The sequence below is a fragment of the Galdieria sulphuraria genome (assembly GCF_000341285.1).
Source record: "Galdieria sulphuraria unplaced genomic scaffold scaf_25, whole genome shotgun sequence".
In the NCBI taxonomy this organism is placed as follows: domain Eukaryota; phylum Rhodophyta; class Bangiophyceae; order Galdieriales; family Galdieriaceae; genus Galdieria; species Galdieria sulphuraria.
The window spans coordinates 159,035-174,607 of NW_005178450.1; the positions used below are offsets into that span (position 1 = coordinate 159,035).

The 15,573-nt window shown below is 36.7% G+C and overlaps 5 protein-coding genes across 6 annotated transcripts; 2 read left to right on the top strand and 3 right to left on the bottom strand.

Moving 5' to 3' along the window:
• Positions 1 to 286: 286 nt before the first annotated feature.
• Positions 287 to 2,028, top strand: Gasu_32520 (uncharacterized protein). Its single transcript, XM_005705894.1, has one exon. It carries the CDS (start codon positions 345 to 347, stop codon positions 1,422 to 1,424), a length of 1,080 nt encoding a protein of 359 aa, XP_005705951.1. The 5' UTR covers positions 287 to 344; the 3' UTR covers positions 1,425 to 2,028.
• A 333-nt stretch (positions 2,029 to 2,361) lies between these two features.
• Positions 2,362 to 3,696, bottom strand: Gasu_32530 (hypothetical protein). Of its 2 annotated transcripts, XM_005705895.1 has the most exons (3): positions 3,453 to 3,696; positions 3,115 to 3,305; positions 2,362 to 3,023 (listed from the first exon to the last, which is right to left on the bottom strand). In XM_005705895.1, the coding sequence occupies exons 1-3, from the start codon at positions 3,599 to 3,601 to the stop codon at positions 2,995 to 2,997; spliced, it is 369 nt and encodes a 122-aa protein (XP_005705952.1). In that variant the 5' UTR covers positions 3,602 to 3,696; the 3' UTR covers positions 2,362 to 2,994. The 2 variants fall into 2 exon arrangements, with proteins under 2 accessions (XP_005705952.1, XP_005705953.1); XM_005705896.1 differs by having other exon boundaries at positions 2,612 to 3,509; positions 3,565 to 3,696.
• Positions 3,697 to 4,946: 1,250 nt separating this feature from the next.
• Positions 4,947 to 6,287, top strand: Gasu_32540 (uncharacterized protein). Its single transcript, XM_005705897.1, has one exon. The coding sequence runs from the start codon at positions 5,084 to 5,086 to the stop codon at positions 6,209 to 6,211; it is 1,128 nt and encodes a 375-aa protein (XP_005705954.1). The 5' UTR covers positions 4,947 to 5,083; the 3' UTR covers positions 6,212 to 6,287.
• A 1,617-nt stretch (positions 6,288 to 7,904) lies between these two features.
• On the bottom strand, positions 7,905 to 10,206 carry Gasu_32550 (archaeal ATPase). The gene is made up of 3 exons (XM_005705898.1): positions 8,738 to 10,206; positions 8,159 to 8,676; positions 7,905 to 8,107 (listed from the first exon to the last, which is right to left on the bottom strand). Exons 1-3 carry the CDS (start codon positions 10,185 to 10,187, stop codon positions 8,042 to 8,044), a joined length of 2,034 nt encoding a protein of 677 aa, XP_005705955.1. The 5' UTR covers positions 10,188 to 10,206; the 3' UTR covers positions 7,905 to 8,041.
• A 2,268-nt stretch (positions 10,207 to 12,474) lies between these two features.
• Positions 12,475 to 14,776, bottom strand: Gasu_32560 (archaeal ATPase). Its single transcript, XM_005705899.1, has 2 exons — positions 14,416 to 14,776; positions 12,475 to 14,366 (listed from the first exon to the last, which is right to left on the bottom strand). The coding sequence occupies exons 1-2, from the start codon at positions 14,649 to 14,651 to the stop codon at positions 12,539 to 12,541; spliced, it is 2,064 nt and encodes a 687-aa protein (XP_005705956.1). The 5' UTR covers positions 14,652 to 14,776; the 3' UTR covers positions 12,475 to 12,538.
• Between the last annotated feature and the right edge of the window lie 797 nt (positions 14,777 to 15,573).

Genomic DNA, 15,573 nt, shown 5'->3' on the forward strand with positions numbered 1-15,573 from the left:
GATGAATGTGTATAATACGAATGCTCATATATATATATATATATGTTCTCTTGATAGATACAAGTTTATATGGACTTTTGTGTATCCTGCATGAGAAGGAGAAACACAGCTTCCTACGACACAGTTGATTATGGGTTTATGTTCCTGTTCTCCTTCTCGTTTACATTTCTTACTTGAAGTTGTTTTTCCAAAGTTTTCATATATTAAAACTATTGGTCAATATGTCATCTCTTTCTTGGCTGTGTGATCTTTAGAATCAAAATATGGCTTTGGAAGATGATGGATTCCACAGTTTGTAGAAATTGGTTGGAAGCTTCTTCATATTTTTAGGGATTATCAAAGGTATGGCTACTGCTACTGCTGTTGACTCACAAAGAGACAATGTGGAAGTCTTTCCTTTAACTCCAGTTCCAGAAGAAGAAGGAGAAAGTGCTTTTGAGGCACCACCAGGTATGCAACGATGGCTTGAAGAGAAGATTTTACAGTCAAGTAGCTCTTCGTTAGTTTCTACTATAACGAATACTACAGAAGAAGACCACGAGGAAGAACAAGTTCAACAAAATGAAAGAGTGCAAGAGAGTTTAACGGAGTCTTTACCTCAAGAGGAAAGGGAGAAGCTTCGGGAACTTTTATCAAAAACTGCCGATTCTTCGGCAGTTAAAGAACGTGTTTTTTCAACACAGATAAGACCTCCTCCTACTCCTCCACAAGATGTTTCGATGTATACAAATACGAGAAGAACTGCCAGAAGTAAAAACGATAGAGAAAGAGGTTTTTTCAAGTCCGATCAACTCGTAGAGTCTTTGTTACAGAGTCACGCAAAACGTGGAAAGGACCGCGAAAGAGAAGCCACGAAAAGAAGAGAAAATGCGACTCAAGTCGCTGCAACACAAGCCAGTGGAAGAGAGTTTTCTTCTGTTGATAAATATCAAGTACCAGTTCATGTTCAAGATGACGACGACTCTTCGTCGGACTCTGCGAAAGAGCAACCCAACATTATTTCTTCGAGTAACAGAGATAAGACTGAGTCTCCGAAGCTAAGACAGTTATTATCAAAAAACACTAGAACGCTGTTGAAGGATTGGCTCAGTCTATTTTTCTCTGCGGATGCTGCACAACATTATTTTGCTGAATACTTACGACGACTTTCACAAGTTATTGGTTACACATTTGCTGCTATTGGATCAATTTACTGTATTTTTGGTTTTATGTTTTTGCTGTTTGCAGTTGGGGGTCTGATAGGTTGGTTCATCTTTTGTGCTGTTATTGTGTCTGCAGTTGTTTCCTGCATCTTATTGTTGGGACTAGTTGCATTTGTGGTTTGTTTTATTTGTGTATGTACATTCACCGTTTCACTGTTTACGGTTTTGTTTGCTTTCAATAGCTTGTTTCACGTCTCTCGCAAATCAAAGTTGTATCCATAAACTATTGGAAAGACTATTAACGACAAGTTTCAGTTTATACTATTTTTCTTATCCCAATCATTTACTGCACGGTATATATATTCTTTACAAGTTGGACAGGGTGCCTTTCGATATCCACGGCAAACTTGGCATTGATTACTAGAAGTCACGTTGAAGAGTTCTATCACGAAATAACCCTTTCCTTCACAAGCAGGACATGGTATTTCTCCTGTGCCACTACATTGTTTGCATTCTGGTGAACCTTTCTCTTGCAAATATTGCTCCCATTTCGTATGCTCAACTATCTCTTCTTCACCTTCAGTCTGAGAAACGGAGGGGTTCTCTAGTTGTGCGCGCTCCCACTTTGCAAAACAACCTCCGATGGTTGCATAACATGAATAATGGCGAGGTAATTTCTTTTTCAAACGAGTTCCGGTGAGACTTTGGAAAGATGGTCCTATAAAGGTCATTCCCATGCTGGATACCAATAATCTCCGAGATAGATACGGATTTTAATACAAGTTAGTTGGTTAGAGCTGTTTTATGAGAATGTTGTCGTCACGATCCAGTACCTTTTCATTTCAGAATGCCCTGTATGACAATTCATAAATAGCTACTATTGGTTATTGGCATCTTCTGAGCTATCATGAATAGCGTTGTAAAATTTCATAGTAGCTGGATCGACGAGAATGAAAGTTGTTCAAGTTCTTGAAAGTTTCATCCATGACAGTATGAAAAGTAACAAGAAAGAGTGGAATACTCCAAATGAGGAATATTATGTTTCTCAAAAGGATACTTTGGATTCATACAAAGATGTGCTTGAAAAGTGAGGAAACGAGTTATTGGCAAAAGAACAGTCTTTCATACCACCTTAAAGGACGATTTGAGTTCTTTGTGCTTTCTTGGGTTGATGTTGCACTATAGAATTGGGTATATATGTAACGCTTCTAAGAATAAAATCAAATATTGATGCTATCGCTAAACTAAAGAGGGCGAATGAGTGCCTATTTGAGCTCCTATGTTGTTTCTTATCTTCACCAGATTTGCTTCCCCAAAAACAATAGAAACTAATTGCTTGAAGTATATGCTTTGTGAATGACTGAAAGAGAAAGGATTCTTCAAGATTGAAGAAGAATGTTTGACTCCAACAATGGTTCACGACTAAGGACGCCTTATCGATATTGTCTATTTGTCCATGTGTGGATACCGAAATTTGATCAAATGCGACCTTGTTTGGCTTGAAAAGGGTTGCAAAACATTTTGTATCCTATATAAGACTGTTTCAAGTCACTCCTTCTTATTCTACCCGAACGATATGACAGTTTATCAAAAAAAAATTTTTGACAATTGCACATTTGATTCCTCAAAAAATGTTGCTTGATATTCCCGAGCAAATAACTATAAAAATTTCTCCAGGTAAACTTGTAGAGAGTTGACTTTAGCCATACAACTAAGGCTTTGTTGTAATGGAACTTTTCTAGCCCATCTAGCTCCAAGTGACCAAAATCTGCTGAGAGTTGAAACGCATGGTGACTGGAGACATTTATCGCGATATTCCGTTTTTTCTATGGTCAGAAGATTCAAGGACTATTTACAGGATCACGGGAACTTTTTCAATCACTATAATGAAAATAGTTAGGTTCGGCCAAATAATCAATTTCATCAACAAATAAAAATAGACGCTTTTTGTTGATGACCCGCGATCACTTACTTAACCACTCAAAAGGGCCTCTACGAATGGAAGGAATTACTTTAGACAATAACTTCCCAGCACTTGGAAACTTGGAAAGAGCAATTTTGCAGATAAACTCATGCAGAGCACAATCAAAGTTCACTCCAATACAAGGAAGATCAGAAAGGCTTACATAAACATACAAGGCTTCAATGTACGCTGCACTCAACCTCCCTCCGAAATAGCACAGTCAGGAAAAAGTAGGTCCTTGCATTTTATAGAAATATATTCCTTATTTGGCATAAGGAAGTATTGAAATACATTACACACAAGGCAGTAAGCAACTAATCCAAACATACGACCCAAGGAAGTCAAACCACGGAACCAAACAATAACGTCGAGAAGCAAACGACGAGCAGAGGCCTGAGAATACGCTACGCAAAACTACTATAATACGGTTGAGAAACGTTGAGCAAAACGACAGCAAACGGTTGAACGTGTGGCAATAAGGCAACAAAAATTCCATCACCGAATAAACCTAATCGAATATCTTGGCAGTATGATTGATTGTCACTGTGATTGTTGTGAAATGACAATACTTCAAGATTGGATAGGGTTTCCTTTGACTAATTAGAAAAAAATACCATTCCAGACTCAAATTTGTCGTTTAAACTACAATGCAATGCGAATAGAACTCCTGTGAAACAGTGATTTTCTGGAATAGAAAGTTTTTTTCTCATTGTCACATGAGTAGAATCATTTAAAATGTCTACTGTCGATAGTTAGACGAATTGTTTTCAGGTTGAATTCATCTTTGCAAGCGATCACTTTCCTTATCTGAGCATCGGTGATTTTCTTTCTAATCCACAAAAACAGAGTTTGGACATATATTGTTGTTAGTACTTTTGAGATAGAGTTTGAATTGCAAACTAAAATACTCTTTTTAGTATTTGTTATTACCTTTGCTATATTTTGTCTTGGATCCAACAAGTTTCATATTTGTAGAAGCCATTCATATGAATTTTAAGGCTAGAAATGCAGTATTAAAAAACAGATGAACGAAAAGAATCCAAACTTTTATTAAACTTCAGGAAATGACAACTTTTATAGACTGCGCAGTTGTTCTCAAGTTACAGAAAACCTCCAGTTTTAGCTACCATTCTCTTCGCTTGGTATAACTTCGAGAAAAGCTCTCTTCTATCCGGTCAACAAAAGATAGGAAAGACAGTCCAAGTGAAATCTACAAGCAACTTTTTCCGTTTCAGCCTTTGAGAATCATTGCATGTGCATTTACTGTTCTTTTTCTAGTAAAAGTCAAGTATTTTCGGATTCCTCGCTATAACTAGTGCCAAATAAAGTAAAAACTTAACTTTTTTTCTTACAGTAGAGTCGGCCTGGCATCTATTTGTGCTTTCCCTTTATTGATAGAATAGTTCGAAGGGGATTCCTTCTAATGACTGAGTAATTGTCTGACAACTTAAACTCCAACCTTTCTTCATTAAGGACAAAATTTCTCTAGTGAGGTTTGTCTTCAGATAAGCTGTGTGATTCAAAAAAGGTTTGATAGAACATTGCAAGAGTTTAGTTCTTAAAGCGATTCCTACAAACTCTCAAGATGCTGATATCTGAAAGATAACAACGTGTATCAACCTCAGCATGACTTTGCACTCGTATCGCAGCGTTTATGCGTTTTGTTATCTGTTCTTCCTATCCATTTCATTGACCAATCAAAAGTAATCTCTCAATTCTACAATAAAATATAGTCCTCAAACATAAAAACTAGTACCAATTCATAGTTGAACTCTTTTCACATTCAGGCTGCTTACTAAGAGTCATAAAATCCAAAGAGGAAGCTGATCGTCAGATAGACAGCCGCAAATACTGAATAATTGTCTCGTGGAAAGAAGCAAACAAATGACAATTGAAAAGTAGTCTATGATTTTGGTTCGAGTCCCTGGAAGTTCTCTTCATGTATTGGAGAATTTTTCTGGTTCTTTCATGTATTCTGATGCTTGGAGAATGTCACCAAATAGGTTATTCCCATCCCAGTATTTATACAGTACAAGTTCCCAGAGGACCCGATATCCATGTGATATTTGGAAGTAAGGTGGAAGTAGATAACCGTACCTTATACAAGGTCTTTTCCACAACCTTAGTTCCTCCAGTGAATATAACAGCAGATATTCCAGATTGCAGAGAATCTGGCTTTGAAGAAACTAGTTTGAAAGTAAATGATACTTTGCTGGATACAAGTTTCGTTCCCAGTTTATGTCCTCCAGAAAATGTTTCGTTGACAGAAGGAAGAGTCTATGAGTCTGTTCAAGGAGGTCATCGTATTCAGTTTCAAGGATATTTGGAAGAAAGCTCGTTGGAACCCTTTTTGCAAGATGACGCTCCTGCTTCTTTCCTTACTCAGATAGGACAAGTGCGACCGGAAGTTTCTCGTTCGTTTGATAGTCCTGGTTTACACGTCGTGACAATACCTGAACATGTCCACAAAGCCAGAGGTTTGGTTATTGGTGGAGGTGGTGGAGGTGGTGCTGGAGGTTCACGAGTAACGCCTTGTTCTGCTATTCCCGTTGGTGGAGGTGGTGGTGGCGCAGGTGGCACCGCTTTTGGAGATACAACTGTAGTACCTGGAAGGAAGCAGAAGCTGTTCGTTGGTAAAGGTGGAGATGGAGGCAACCCAGGATATGGAGGAACAGGCGGAGAAAGTTCGACTTTCATCGACTTGTCTGGTAGCGGTGGTAGAGGTGGTAACCCTGGTAGTACGAGTGGTCCGGGTAGTGGTGGCGCCGGTGGTAGTGGAAGTGGACCTACTGTAAAAGTTGGAGGTTCTGGAGGCAATGGAGCAACTTCACGAGGTGGTTCTGGAGGGAAACCATACGAGTACGAGTTGTATTCTAATGGAGAAGGAGGCACAGGAGGAAGTTACTTCGGAGATGTTGGTCAACCTGGCAAAAATGGTCTCGTTCACATTGTTTTTGAACCTTCTTCTTCTGTCATGGATTTGGAACATTTTCAGGAAGAATATGAAAAACTAGCTCAACCATGTGGTTTGTTTTCGGTTATTGCAGGAGGTCCCTTACATTTATATGAGTCTCCTGATGACGACAGTGAAACTTTTAGTGACTAGATGGATGTTTTGTGATAAACAATAGTTGCGTATTTTGTTGTATCTCAATTGAAATTGAGTACATCATTTACCTTTAGATGTACCTATCTTGGGCACTTCTTTCGCTCTTCCTCTTTCATAATGATCCATTGCTATCTTGTAATCATAGAAAGACGACAGCTTTTACCTCCACTATTGTCCATCAGAGATGAAAAGATGCAGATACTCTTTCTATCCTCGAAGAAAGTCACCAGCAATATACGCAGGTTCATAACATACCAGCGAATATCAGTCAAACGGCATAAAATTTCAATGGTTGATTAGAACGCACTTGCAGAATTTCAAACAGGAAGATCTTGTGTGTTTTTGCCATTGCTAGATATGACTCGGAGTTTTACCTGACATGCACTTGCTAAAAAAAAAGCAAAAAAGTAACAGCTGCATGAGAAATTTTTCATAGAGAAATCACGAGCAAAACCAAATAGTTCTTGGTCTATGATTGTGCAATTTCTAACCATTTGTTGTTCTAATCATAGGCACATTTTATTGTACACTTGACAAAAGTTTGGATTGACGCTACCAGCTATATGACATTTGACTTTAAGATTGAGGACAACCTTTTTCTCCTTTGAGTTCTATAGCCTCAATCAGCGAATATTCAATCCAAAAAAAGCATAGCTTAAGTTGGTAGACTATGTTCAATTCATACAAGTAAATTTTGCACTTTCAAAGAATATCCTTGGTTTTCTGAAACCAATAAAGAAAGACTCACAAGTCGATACAAAGACAACACCCGTTGCAAGTCTTATTCTTCCCAATTTTTAGTCCTATACAATTGAATTCTATGTTACAAAGGCTATTCCAATCCAACCAACTACGTTCCACGTAAAATACTTGTGATACCAAATAAAACGAAAGAATAGAGTAACCCAACAACAGTTGTTATTTCCGAGATGATGAAGAATAGCCATATCAAAGCAATGTGATTATGTTTGAAGTTTGTTTATGAAAGGATGGATAGTTAGCTTCTTCTGGATTTTACTCGTCAAAAATGGAGAGCATTCAAATGAGTCTCGTGCCAGTTTTGCAATTCCTCTTCAATCTCGACTTATACGAAGCCTTTCGTCTCCTTTTGATTTATCCACCATTTTGCTAGAAAAGAAGCATATATTTACAGCAAAGACTCTTATTTTATGATTGTAATGGGAAATCTACTTTTCTTTGTTGTCAAGAAGATATTGTTCAAATTGACTCGCAGCGTAGCTTTTACAACTATTGAAAATTGAGACAGCTTGTGATCCCATTCGAAGGAGTGACTTTGAGGGCCAACCTCTATATAATCTTGCAATAGAATCGTCAACATACATTAGATTATTTCTCCATATAGAGCCTTGAGATTGATCCCTCGAAAATAGAACTGACGATTTGACAGAGGTTGAAAACTTTGAAAGTGACTAGGCCCATTGTCATCCACAGGGTAACAATTCAGAACCAGAAATCTATTGCTGAGCAAATCATATCCTCAAATACTTGCATTTCATTAGAAGATACGGCATAAATGAATATACATTCAATAGAAATCTTTGTCTCCAAATCAGACATGTTGGAAAAATTATTTTGGATAATATCAACGCTTCCTAACAAAGTTCAATGGAACTTTCATCTTCCCTCAGTATGATCAAATAATCTTGCTCTTTGAATATAAAGAATATCAGAATTTTAAAAACACTTTAATGTAAATGAGTTGAATAGTTCTAAGCCACAACACGATGTCCTGAAATATTGTGAGTATCGATTTCATACCAATGTAACTCGCATCAGATAGTAAGAGCCAAACTTTATTCAGTCTTATCACACAACACAATAAAACACAAATACAATGCAATGGATTCGTTCAGAGTCTAAAATTAGAAAACTCTTTAGTAATGCCAATAAGCAGTTTGGATATTACGGTGGGATCAGTTATACCCATGCGACGTAAAGAATCTTCATCGAGTCTGGAAAGCGAAACTCTGCCGAATCTTGAAAGTTTCCTAAAACAATAGGCAACTTCTTCTTCTTAGAAAAACCACAACGTTCTCTTAAGAAAGCATTCCAATCAAATGACGAAGACAAAGAACTGGATGCTGCAACCCTTGGTTCCACTTGCATACCACTTTGAAAACTTTTCATTTGCATCCTATTCTCCTCATTGGTTCTCGGTCTTACATTTCGAGCTATACTTAAAGTAACATTCGATTGCTCAGCTTCCAAAGACGAAACATATTCATTAGACATCGACTCAAAGACAGTTTTACACCATACTGAAAAGTCTTTTCTGAACTCTTCTCGGCTTGCCTTCCCAATTTTCCTAAAAATATCGAAATTTTCTCTTCCCAAAAATCGTTCAAGGTTCCATTGCGAAACAACTACCAATTGCAGACATGATCGACTACTTTCATTCAAAGTTGACCCAGAAGAATGTTGAGTCACAAAACCACTTGCATCTTCAACAATATTATATTCTTCAACAGAGAAACCTACAGATCGACCATAACTAGCACAAACTCACCACAAACTGAAAACAAAGTTGAACAGATGAAGGAGATTCGTCATTCAAAACGGAAACAACTCCCTGAAAAAATTGTTCTGCTTCCATCTCAATATCTCCCTTCGAAAATTCACTTTTGTGATAAAATTTAAATGAAAATCCAACAACATAACGGGTTTGTCCATTATGGAATACAAAATATGCATCAGCACCACTAGAATTGCCATCTTTTGGAACAAAAATACCACAACGTTGTAAAAATTCTCTATAATAGTCAGAAAATGAATCAGAGACATTTCTCAAGATGGGTATATCATTAGATTTTGTAGATTCCATAGAATAAGAAACATTGTCCTGTTCAATAAAAGAACCCTGGAAAATTCCTGGAATAGCAGAATGTACAATAGGCGAGGAACTAGAATGAAGAAAAGTTAATAAGCGAAAGCGAAAGATCTTCATAAATACAAATTCAAAGAAGACTCCTTTTGCTGTTGAAGTGTCGGGAATATAACTAAACGGAGATAAAGGAAAGAGTTCAGTAGCCTCAAGGAAAAAGTTATAGTTGCTATGAGCTCTCAATATAAAATCACAACAACCAATCTTGAATTCAGTGCCCAAATCAATCCCGTCAGTTTCACAAATTTCAGAGTAAAACCCAAAAGTTGCAACCAAGTCCATCAAATAACTTCTCGTTCCACATAAAGTAATTACAAAGTCAATTGGAAAAACTGTTCCAAGCTGATAATTCAAAAGGACAAATTGATATCGAAGAAGGGTTGCGGAATCTAGTATCTCTGGAATAATAAACGTTACCGACTCGAGTAGTAAAGAGCTAAAGACACTATCTAACAAAAGTTCCATATTTTCATCGTTGATAACAGGTTGCGATAAGTTTGAAACTTTCCCTACTAGGGCTAATAAAGTATTCCTTACAATCAACGGAATACCCCCTGTCTTCTTCTTCAACAATTCTACGAATCGATACCGTAAATCATCAGAGGGCAATAAACAGTCCTTCAAGGACTTTCCACCATAAGTTGCCAGCTCAATATATTCGTTAATATCATGGATGTTAAAGGGATTCAACCGCAACATATGGAGACTCACACTACTGGAGCGAGCATCAGACAGGGGGGCTGAGATTTCAGCAGTCCGACCTGCCAAATAGACAATTAACTTCCCTGTAATCAACAAATCACGCAAAACACGGAAAAAATTCCGAAAAGGTACATATTTTCGGTCAGACTCGACAAACTGTTTCGCGGCAAGTTCACTATAGTATTTGGTGAGGTAACTCAGGTGGCTAAGTTCGTCTATCATCAAAAATAAATATCGTTTCTGAAATTGTTCGAGAAGATAATCAATAGCTCCTACGATATCAAAATTCTTTACCGTCCTTTCAGCTATCTGAAGAGCGTCCCTATCTTTACCATTTTGTCGGTAAGCGTTCAAAATTATATTATTCATCAAAGCCTCTAGAAACCTTGGAAAAGGAGCACGAGAAAAGCTCTCTCCTAGTTCAAAGAAAACTGACAAAGTGTTTTCCGCAAAGTGTTTCCAAGAAAAAATCTTCAAATCAACTTTTCCCGATGAGCTCTTGTTGAAAACCTCCGTCTTCGTCTGCTCTTCTTCTTCGTCGGCGAATTTTTTTAAAAACTCTAAAAAATTTTCTCCAACAAAACTCTTGCCAGCTCCAAAGACCTGAGGGGAAAAGCAAGCTGCAGGACGTACAGTATTCAAGTCTCCCCCAACTCAAGAAAACTGGTAGAAATAAGTTCGAAGAATAGAATAAACATCTTCTTTTCTATCTATCAACGGTTCTCTAAAACTCATTTTACACGCCACCGCCAATCCGAAATCAATTCACAACTAATGAATAAATCAATGACCGAAAAACTTTCAGAGATGATGGAAGAGAGTGTATGTTTTATTGTTCGAGCGATTGCTTTATTTGGTGATTGGTAGAACTGATCTCGTTGACACTTCTAGACTCACAATGACAACAGAGAGAAATCAGGAATATTTTCTTGCTTGTCATAACTAGAAACTTTCTTTTACTATAGACAAGAAATAGGTTTCTATGAGTTTTTGTGGTGAATTAGATTGATGGGTACTCTTTCTATGGCTTGTATACTGTAAGAGAGTTTTTCTACTATCTTCCACACCATCTTACACGCAAACTCCTATATACAAGTCTAATAAGATACAAGCTTTTTGTAAGTTACACACGAAATACAGTGGGAAACAGAGAATTACAATGAATGGGAAGTCTGTTAGTGTGTAACCGGTCGTAGCACAGTTTATAAATACAAAAATATCTAAATGAATTTGGAGAAGAGTATTATGTAGACTGTCATACTGACTTATCATTAAATACAAGCCAATATTGATGTAATAGCTACACAAGTTGTCTATCCTTTGTTCGACTTTTACCAAGTTGTGAATACGTCTTATATAAAAACATCAATAAAGGCTTCAAATATAGTAACTATAACCGTTCATTTTCCACACATCGATGCTGAAAAAAGAGCAAAAGACAGAACCAAAAAATTATTTTACTAAAGAAGAAGCCTTTCATACTTGAGTCAAGGTCGAGTAGTGTACCAACTTGAAAGCTTCAGCAATTCTCCAACTGAAAGCCACTCCATATTGAAGAACTTTTACCCAACATGACTCTTGACTGAAAGACGTTGTAGTTCCTAAGTTATCGGTCAAGTGATTGTTGTGGAATGACAATACTTCAAGATTGGATATGGTTTCCTTTGACTAATTAGAAACAATTCTGTTCCACTCTCAAAGTTGTCCTTTGCAATGCAACATAAATAGAACTCCTATGTAAATAGTAATTGTCTGAAATAGAAAGTTGTATATCCGACTGTCACATGGATAGAATCATTTAAGATGTCTCTTGTACTATTAATAGTCAAACGAAATTTTTTATATCGAATATCATCTTTGCAACCGGGTTACTTTCCCTATCTAAGAGTCGGTGAGTTTTCAGTCTAATTCACTAAAACAGAGTTTGGATATATAGTGTCGTGAATACTTTTGAGATAGAGTTTGAATTGCAAACTAAAATACTTGTTTTAGTATTTGTTCTTACCTTTGCTATATTTTCTCTTGGATCCAACAAGTTTCATATTTGTAGGAGCCATTCATATGAATTCCAAGGCTAGAAATGCAGTTTGAAAAAAACACATAAAAACGAAAGGAATCTAAACTTTTATCGAATTTCAACAAGCTAAAACTCTTTTTGAGACCGCAGTGCAGGTTCTCAAGTTAGAGGAAGCCTCAAGTTTTTGCTGCCACTCCCTTCGTTTGGTCTAAAACCGAGGAAAACTCTCTTCTATTCAGTTAACAAAAGACAGGAAGGACAGTCCAAGTGAAATCTACAAACAACTTTTTCTGTCTCAGTCTTTGAAAATTATAGTAAAAAAGTTACTGTTCTTTTTTCAACAGACTAGAAAGACAACATAGCAGACAGTTGAAGAATGTTTTGAGATATTCTTTGGGTAACCACTTTACTAAGTATTTGGACAAGAAAGGATATTTTTCATTCTAGTTGTATCAACATCTATGTATGTATAGTCTATTCATTTTGAATCATTGCTACAACTCTGCAATATTATTGCAAATTGACAAGTAAATCAATCTAAAACCCAAACCTATGAAAGCCAGCTACATGAAACGCTCTTTCAAGGAAGACTCAATGATGTCCAAAAGACAAGCAAGCAAGATGTAACCAAGTTCCAAACATAAAAAAAAAGAGTTTACTTGCTCTTAAAAAGAAATCACAAAGTGAAGGATTGAGTAAAAGTCTATTGCCAACTTAAGAAACTGTTACGGATTCTATCAAGTAAATCTAATCCAAAATCCCAAAAAGTAGGATTATCAGAAACATGAAATGCTCTTTCAAGTCCATTCAATATTTCTTCGTCAATCAGCATTTCCACATCTCTTTCACAAAGAATAACAAGTTCACAATTATCAGGTACTTTGAAAAAATCATTTCCAATAAACATTCCACTGGAGTAACAACGACTCTGATTACCCAACTCATTAGAAACATTCAATGATAACTTTGTACTAACGATAATAAGCATACAATGATGATAATCCACTGCACTGGATAAGACTTGATCATAAACAGGATCTAAAAATTTCTTGGCTTCATCTATAATATCTGACCAGCCAATTCCTTCCGACTTCCAACGTCCTTTACAAGCAACTCCAACAGTAAGAACTTTGGGTTCCACAGGAGATTGTAATTGGAATATAATATCAGGACTATGAGAAGTAGCGTCCAAAGGAATGTAAACAGTCTCTAAATAAAGTGTCTCTCGAATAATCTTATTCCATTCAGTACTGGCAAAAGTTCTTCGACTCTTGTTCGATTCACTTCTTGTTTCTCTAGAACTAACAACAGACTTCATATAGTGAATAGGTGATATTGTACTGATTGGAAGTTTCATTTGTTTCCATATCGGAGACAATTGACACAACAATTCCCTCAATTCATTTCGATTCTTTGAAGACAACATCAAAACTAGTCGTAAAGCAACAATTCCTTCAAATACACGACACTTTGAATAAAAGAAACAATCTACTGGTTCGACATCAAGTGATCCAAGAAGTATCTTTTCCAAAGAAGATATGGAAGGGTCCTTCTTGAAGATTACAACAAATACTTTCGGAATCAGGACTTGAAAAGTATTCTCGTCAATAGGATATCGATATAATCCCATTTCAGTGACTGCATCATATAAAAAGGACTCCGAGGTCAATATATCATCTACTTGAAACGGTATACGATAAAGAGCCATCATCAAAAGTAAATCAAAAACACTTTTTCTATCTTCGTCCAAATTCAATATTCGTTCCACAAATGGTTCAGCACAAATTATTCGGAAATCATAGTCATTCATACAAGTCAAACATTCTTCTTTCGATATAAAAGGCTGATTTCTCACTACCACATAATTCAAAAGCATATTCACTGCACGAGTCAACAAACCAGGAACTCCACCTGTACATTCCAATAACGAATCTGCCAATTCATTTACTGAAAATGAAGAACTACATAAGACATTACAAACCGGAACTTGAGTAGGTGTTTCAAGAAGAGTCTTTTCAAGGAATTCAACGATACTGGAAGCGTCCAAAGGTGATAAAGAAATAAAATGTAATATAACTCTTGATAGCCCAAAAGACACATAATTCTTAATACTTAAACCCTTGCTTTTCCCAACAACTATAAAAAACAAGTCGGGTTCTTTGCACAATTGACTAATGATACCGAAAAAGTCGTTGTAAGGTCGAACCACACCTTTGTCATTCTTCTCCAGTTCAAAAAAGGTTCCCTTTGTATCAAACACACCAACTTCATCAAATGCCAACAAAAGATATTGATCAGAAGGAATGTTTAAGATTGAACGGATTTTCTGAACCAAAGCATCAGTCCTAAGTTTCAGTTCCTTGAAACATTCGTCCGGGTCTGGTTGCGGAAGACCTGATTGCAAAAAAGCAGCCTTTACTAACAAATAGTAGACTGCCCACTTTAGGTTGCGTTCTTTCGGGTCTGTGGGCTCCAACTTCCTCAAATCCACAAAGAGCAACGAAGCCCTTTTCAGCTTCTCCAAAAAGGTTCTTCTTCAAAGGGTCCGAAGCAAAATTCGACAGAAAAGTTTCACCAAACCTTTGCACCAACTCCAAATAGGTTCGGGCAAAGGTCGTTTTGCCTGAGCCAAAGAGATGAGGGGCAAATGGTATCGTCAAGCGATAGTTGCAACTACTTGTTACACCCCTGAGTTGCTTTCGGCCTTTATGAAGATCATACAATTCTTCTGTCACTCGAAAAACATCTCTTTCACGATCTACCACAACAGACTCAAACTTGTCCACAGCTTTCCACTTTTCATCCAAACTCGCCATCGCCAAAGTGAAATGAAACAATCTTCTGTTTATTTCGGAGTACAAATATAAATAAATGAACAATTGACTGTTTGTCGGTCACAACAACAACAAGGAAAACAGTAAAGGATACCAATCCAACTTCTTCTCTTTATCAACTGATGACTATGTCATACCCTTTATGGCTTGGACTGAGATGACTAGAACTATGGAAAAACGATCAATATGGCTTTTTCAACTATCGATATTCTTATTCTCGTATGCTAATATAATGGCAACTCTCATAGGGTACAAGAAGGATTAGAAGGAAGCCAATGTTTATTTCACAAGTTTTTTATGCTCTTTGAGAGTATAAAGCTATTAAACATGGCCCATTCTCACATAGATAAGAAAGTTTCTTTCAGAATTTTCGAGAGTAGTCATGAGAGTTCCGAGCAATATAGATTGTTCATGAAGAATTTGTTCCATAGACGTTCTCTCTAGATTTTCTGTATTTTATGGAACAGTTTTTTCGTCACCTTTGCTTCATTTCGAAACACGGAACTAGAGTATGAACCAAGTCATTCTCTTTTGTAGTCTATTCAAAAGCTCCAGTTGAAATATTATTATTTAGTAGAAATGCAGAAACCCGCAAGCACAGCACTGCTTTATTCTCAGCAATCATCAAATTCCTTTCTCACGATATCATGACAAGTAGCAGCTTATCACTAAAGCTACAAAAGTTGATGATAGCAAAAGACAAAAGCAAAATAAATGTACAAAGAAGGATCCAAAATATCTCGTGGTTTTATCAAATCTCAGAAACAACATTGACTCACACAAGTGTATCATCAATACTCAATTTCTGTAAGAGTCAATAACTCCTGTTTCTTTCTCCTCTGAAAATAGTGGCATTTGATACTGTGAATTCTGTTAAGAGGAGAAAAGATATTTTCAAGAAAAA

Coding starts and splice junctions, on each gene's coding strand:
- Gasu_32540 (XM_005705897.1), top strand. CDS start 5,084: ATGCTTGGAGAATGTCACCAAATAGGTTATTCCCATCCCAGTATTTAT.
- Gasu_32560 (XM_005705899.1), bottom strand. CDS start 14,651: ATGGCGAGTTTGGATGAAAAGTGGAAAGCTGTGGACAAGTTTGAGTCT. Junction 14,367..14,415: donor TATTTGGAGTTGGTGCAAAG/GTTTGGTGAAAC, acceptor CCTTTGAAGAAG/AACCTTTTTGGAGAAGCTGA.
- Gasu_32550 (XM_005705898.1), bottom strand. CDS start 10,187: ATGAATAATATAATTTTGAACGCTTACCGACAAAATGGTAAAGATAGG. Junction 8,677..8,737: donor TTGTTTTCAGTTTGTGGTGA/GTTTGTGCTAGT, acceptor ATATTGTTGAAG/ATGCAAGTGGTTTTGTGACT. Junction 8,108..8,158: donor AGATTCTTTACGTCGCATGG/GTATAACTGATC, acceptor GCATTACTAAAG/AGTTTTCTAATTTTAGACTC.
- Gasu_32530 (XM_005705895.1), bottom strand. CDS start 3,601: ATGGAATTTTTGTTGCCTTATTGCCACACGTTCAACCGTTTGCTGTCG. Junction 3,306..3,452: donor CGTTATTGTTTGGTTCCGTG/GTTTGACTTCCT, acceptor TTTCGGAGGGAG/GTTGAGTGCAGCGTACATTG. Junction 3,024..3,114: donor AGGCCCTTTTGAGTGGTTAA/GTAAGTGATCGC, acceptor TTTTCATTATAG/TGATTGAAAAAGTTCCCGTG.
- Gasu_32520 (XM_005705894.1), top strand. CDS start 345: ATGGCTACTGCTACTGCTGTTGACTCACAAAGAGACAATGTGGAAGTC.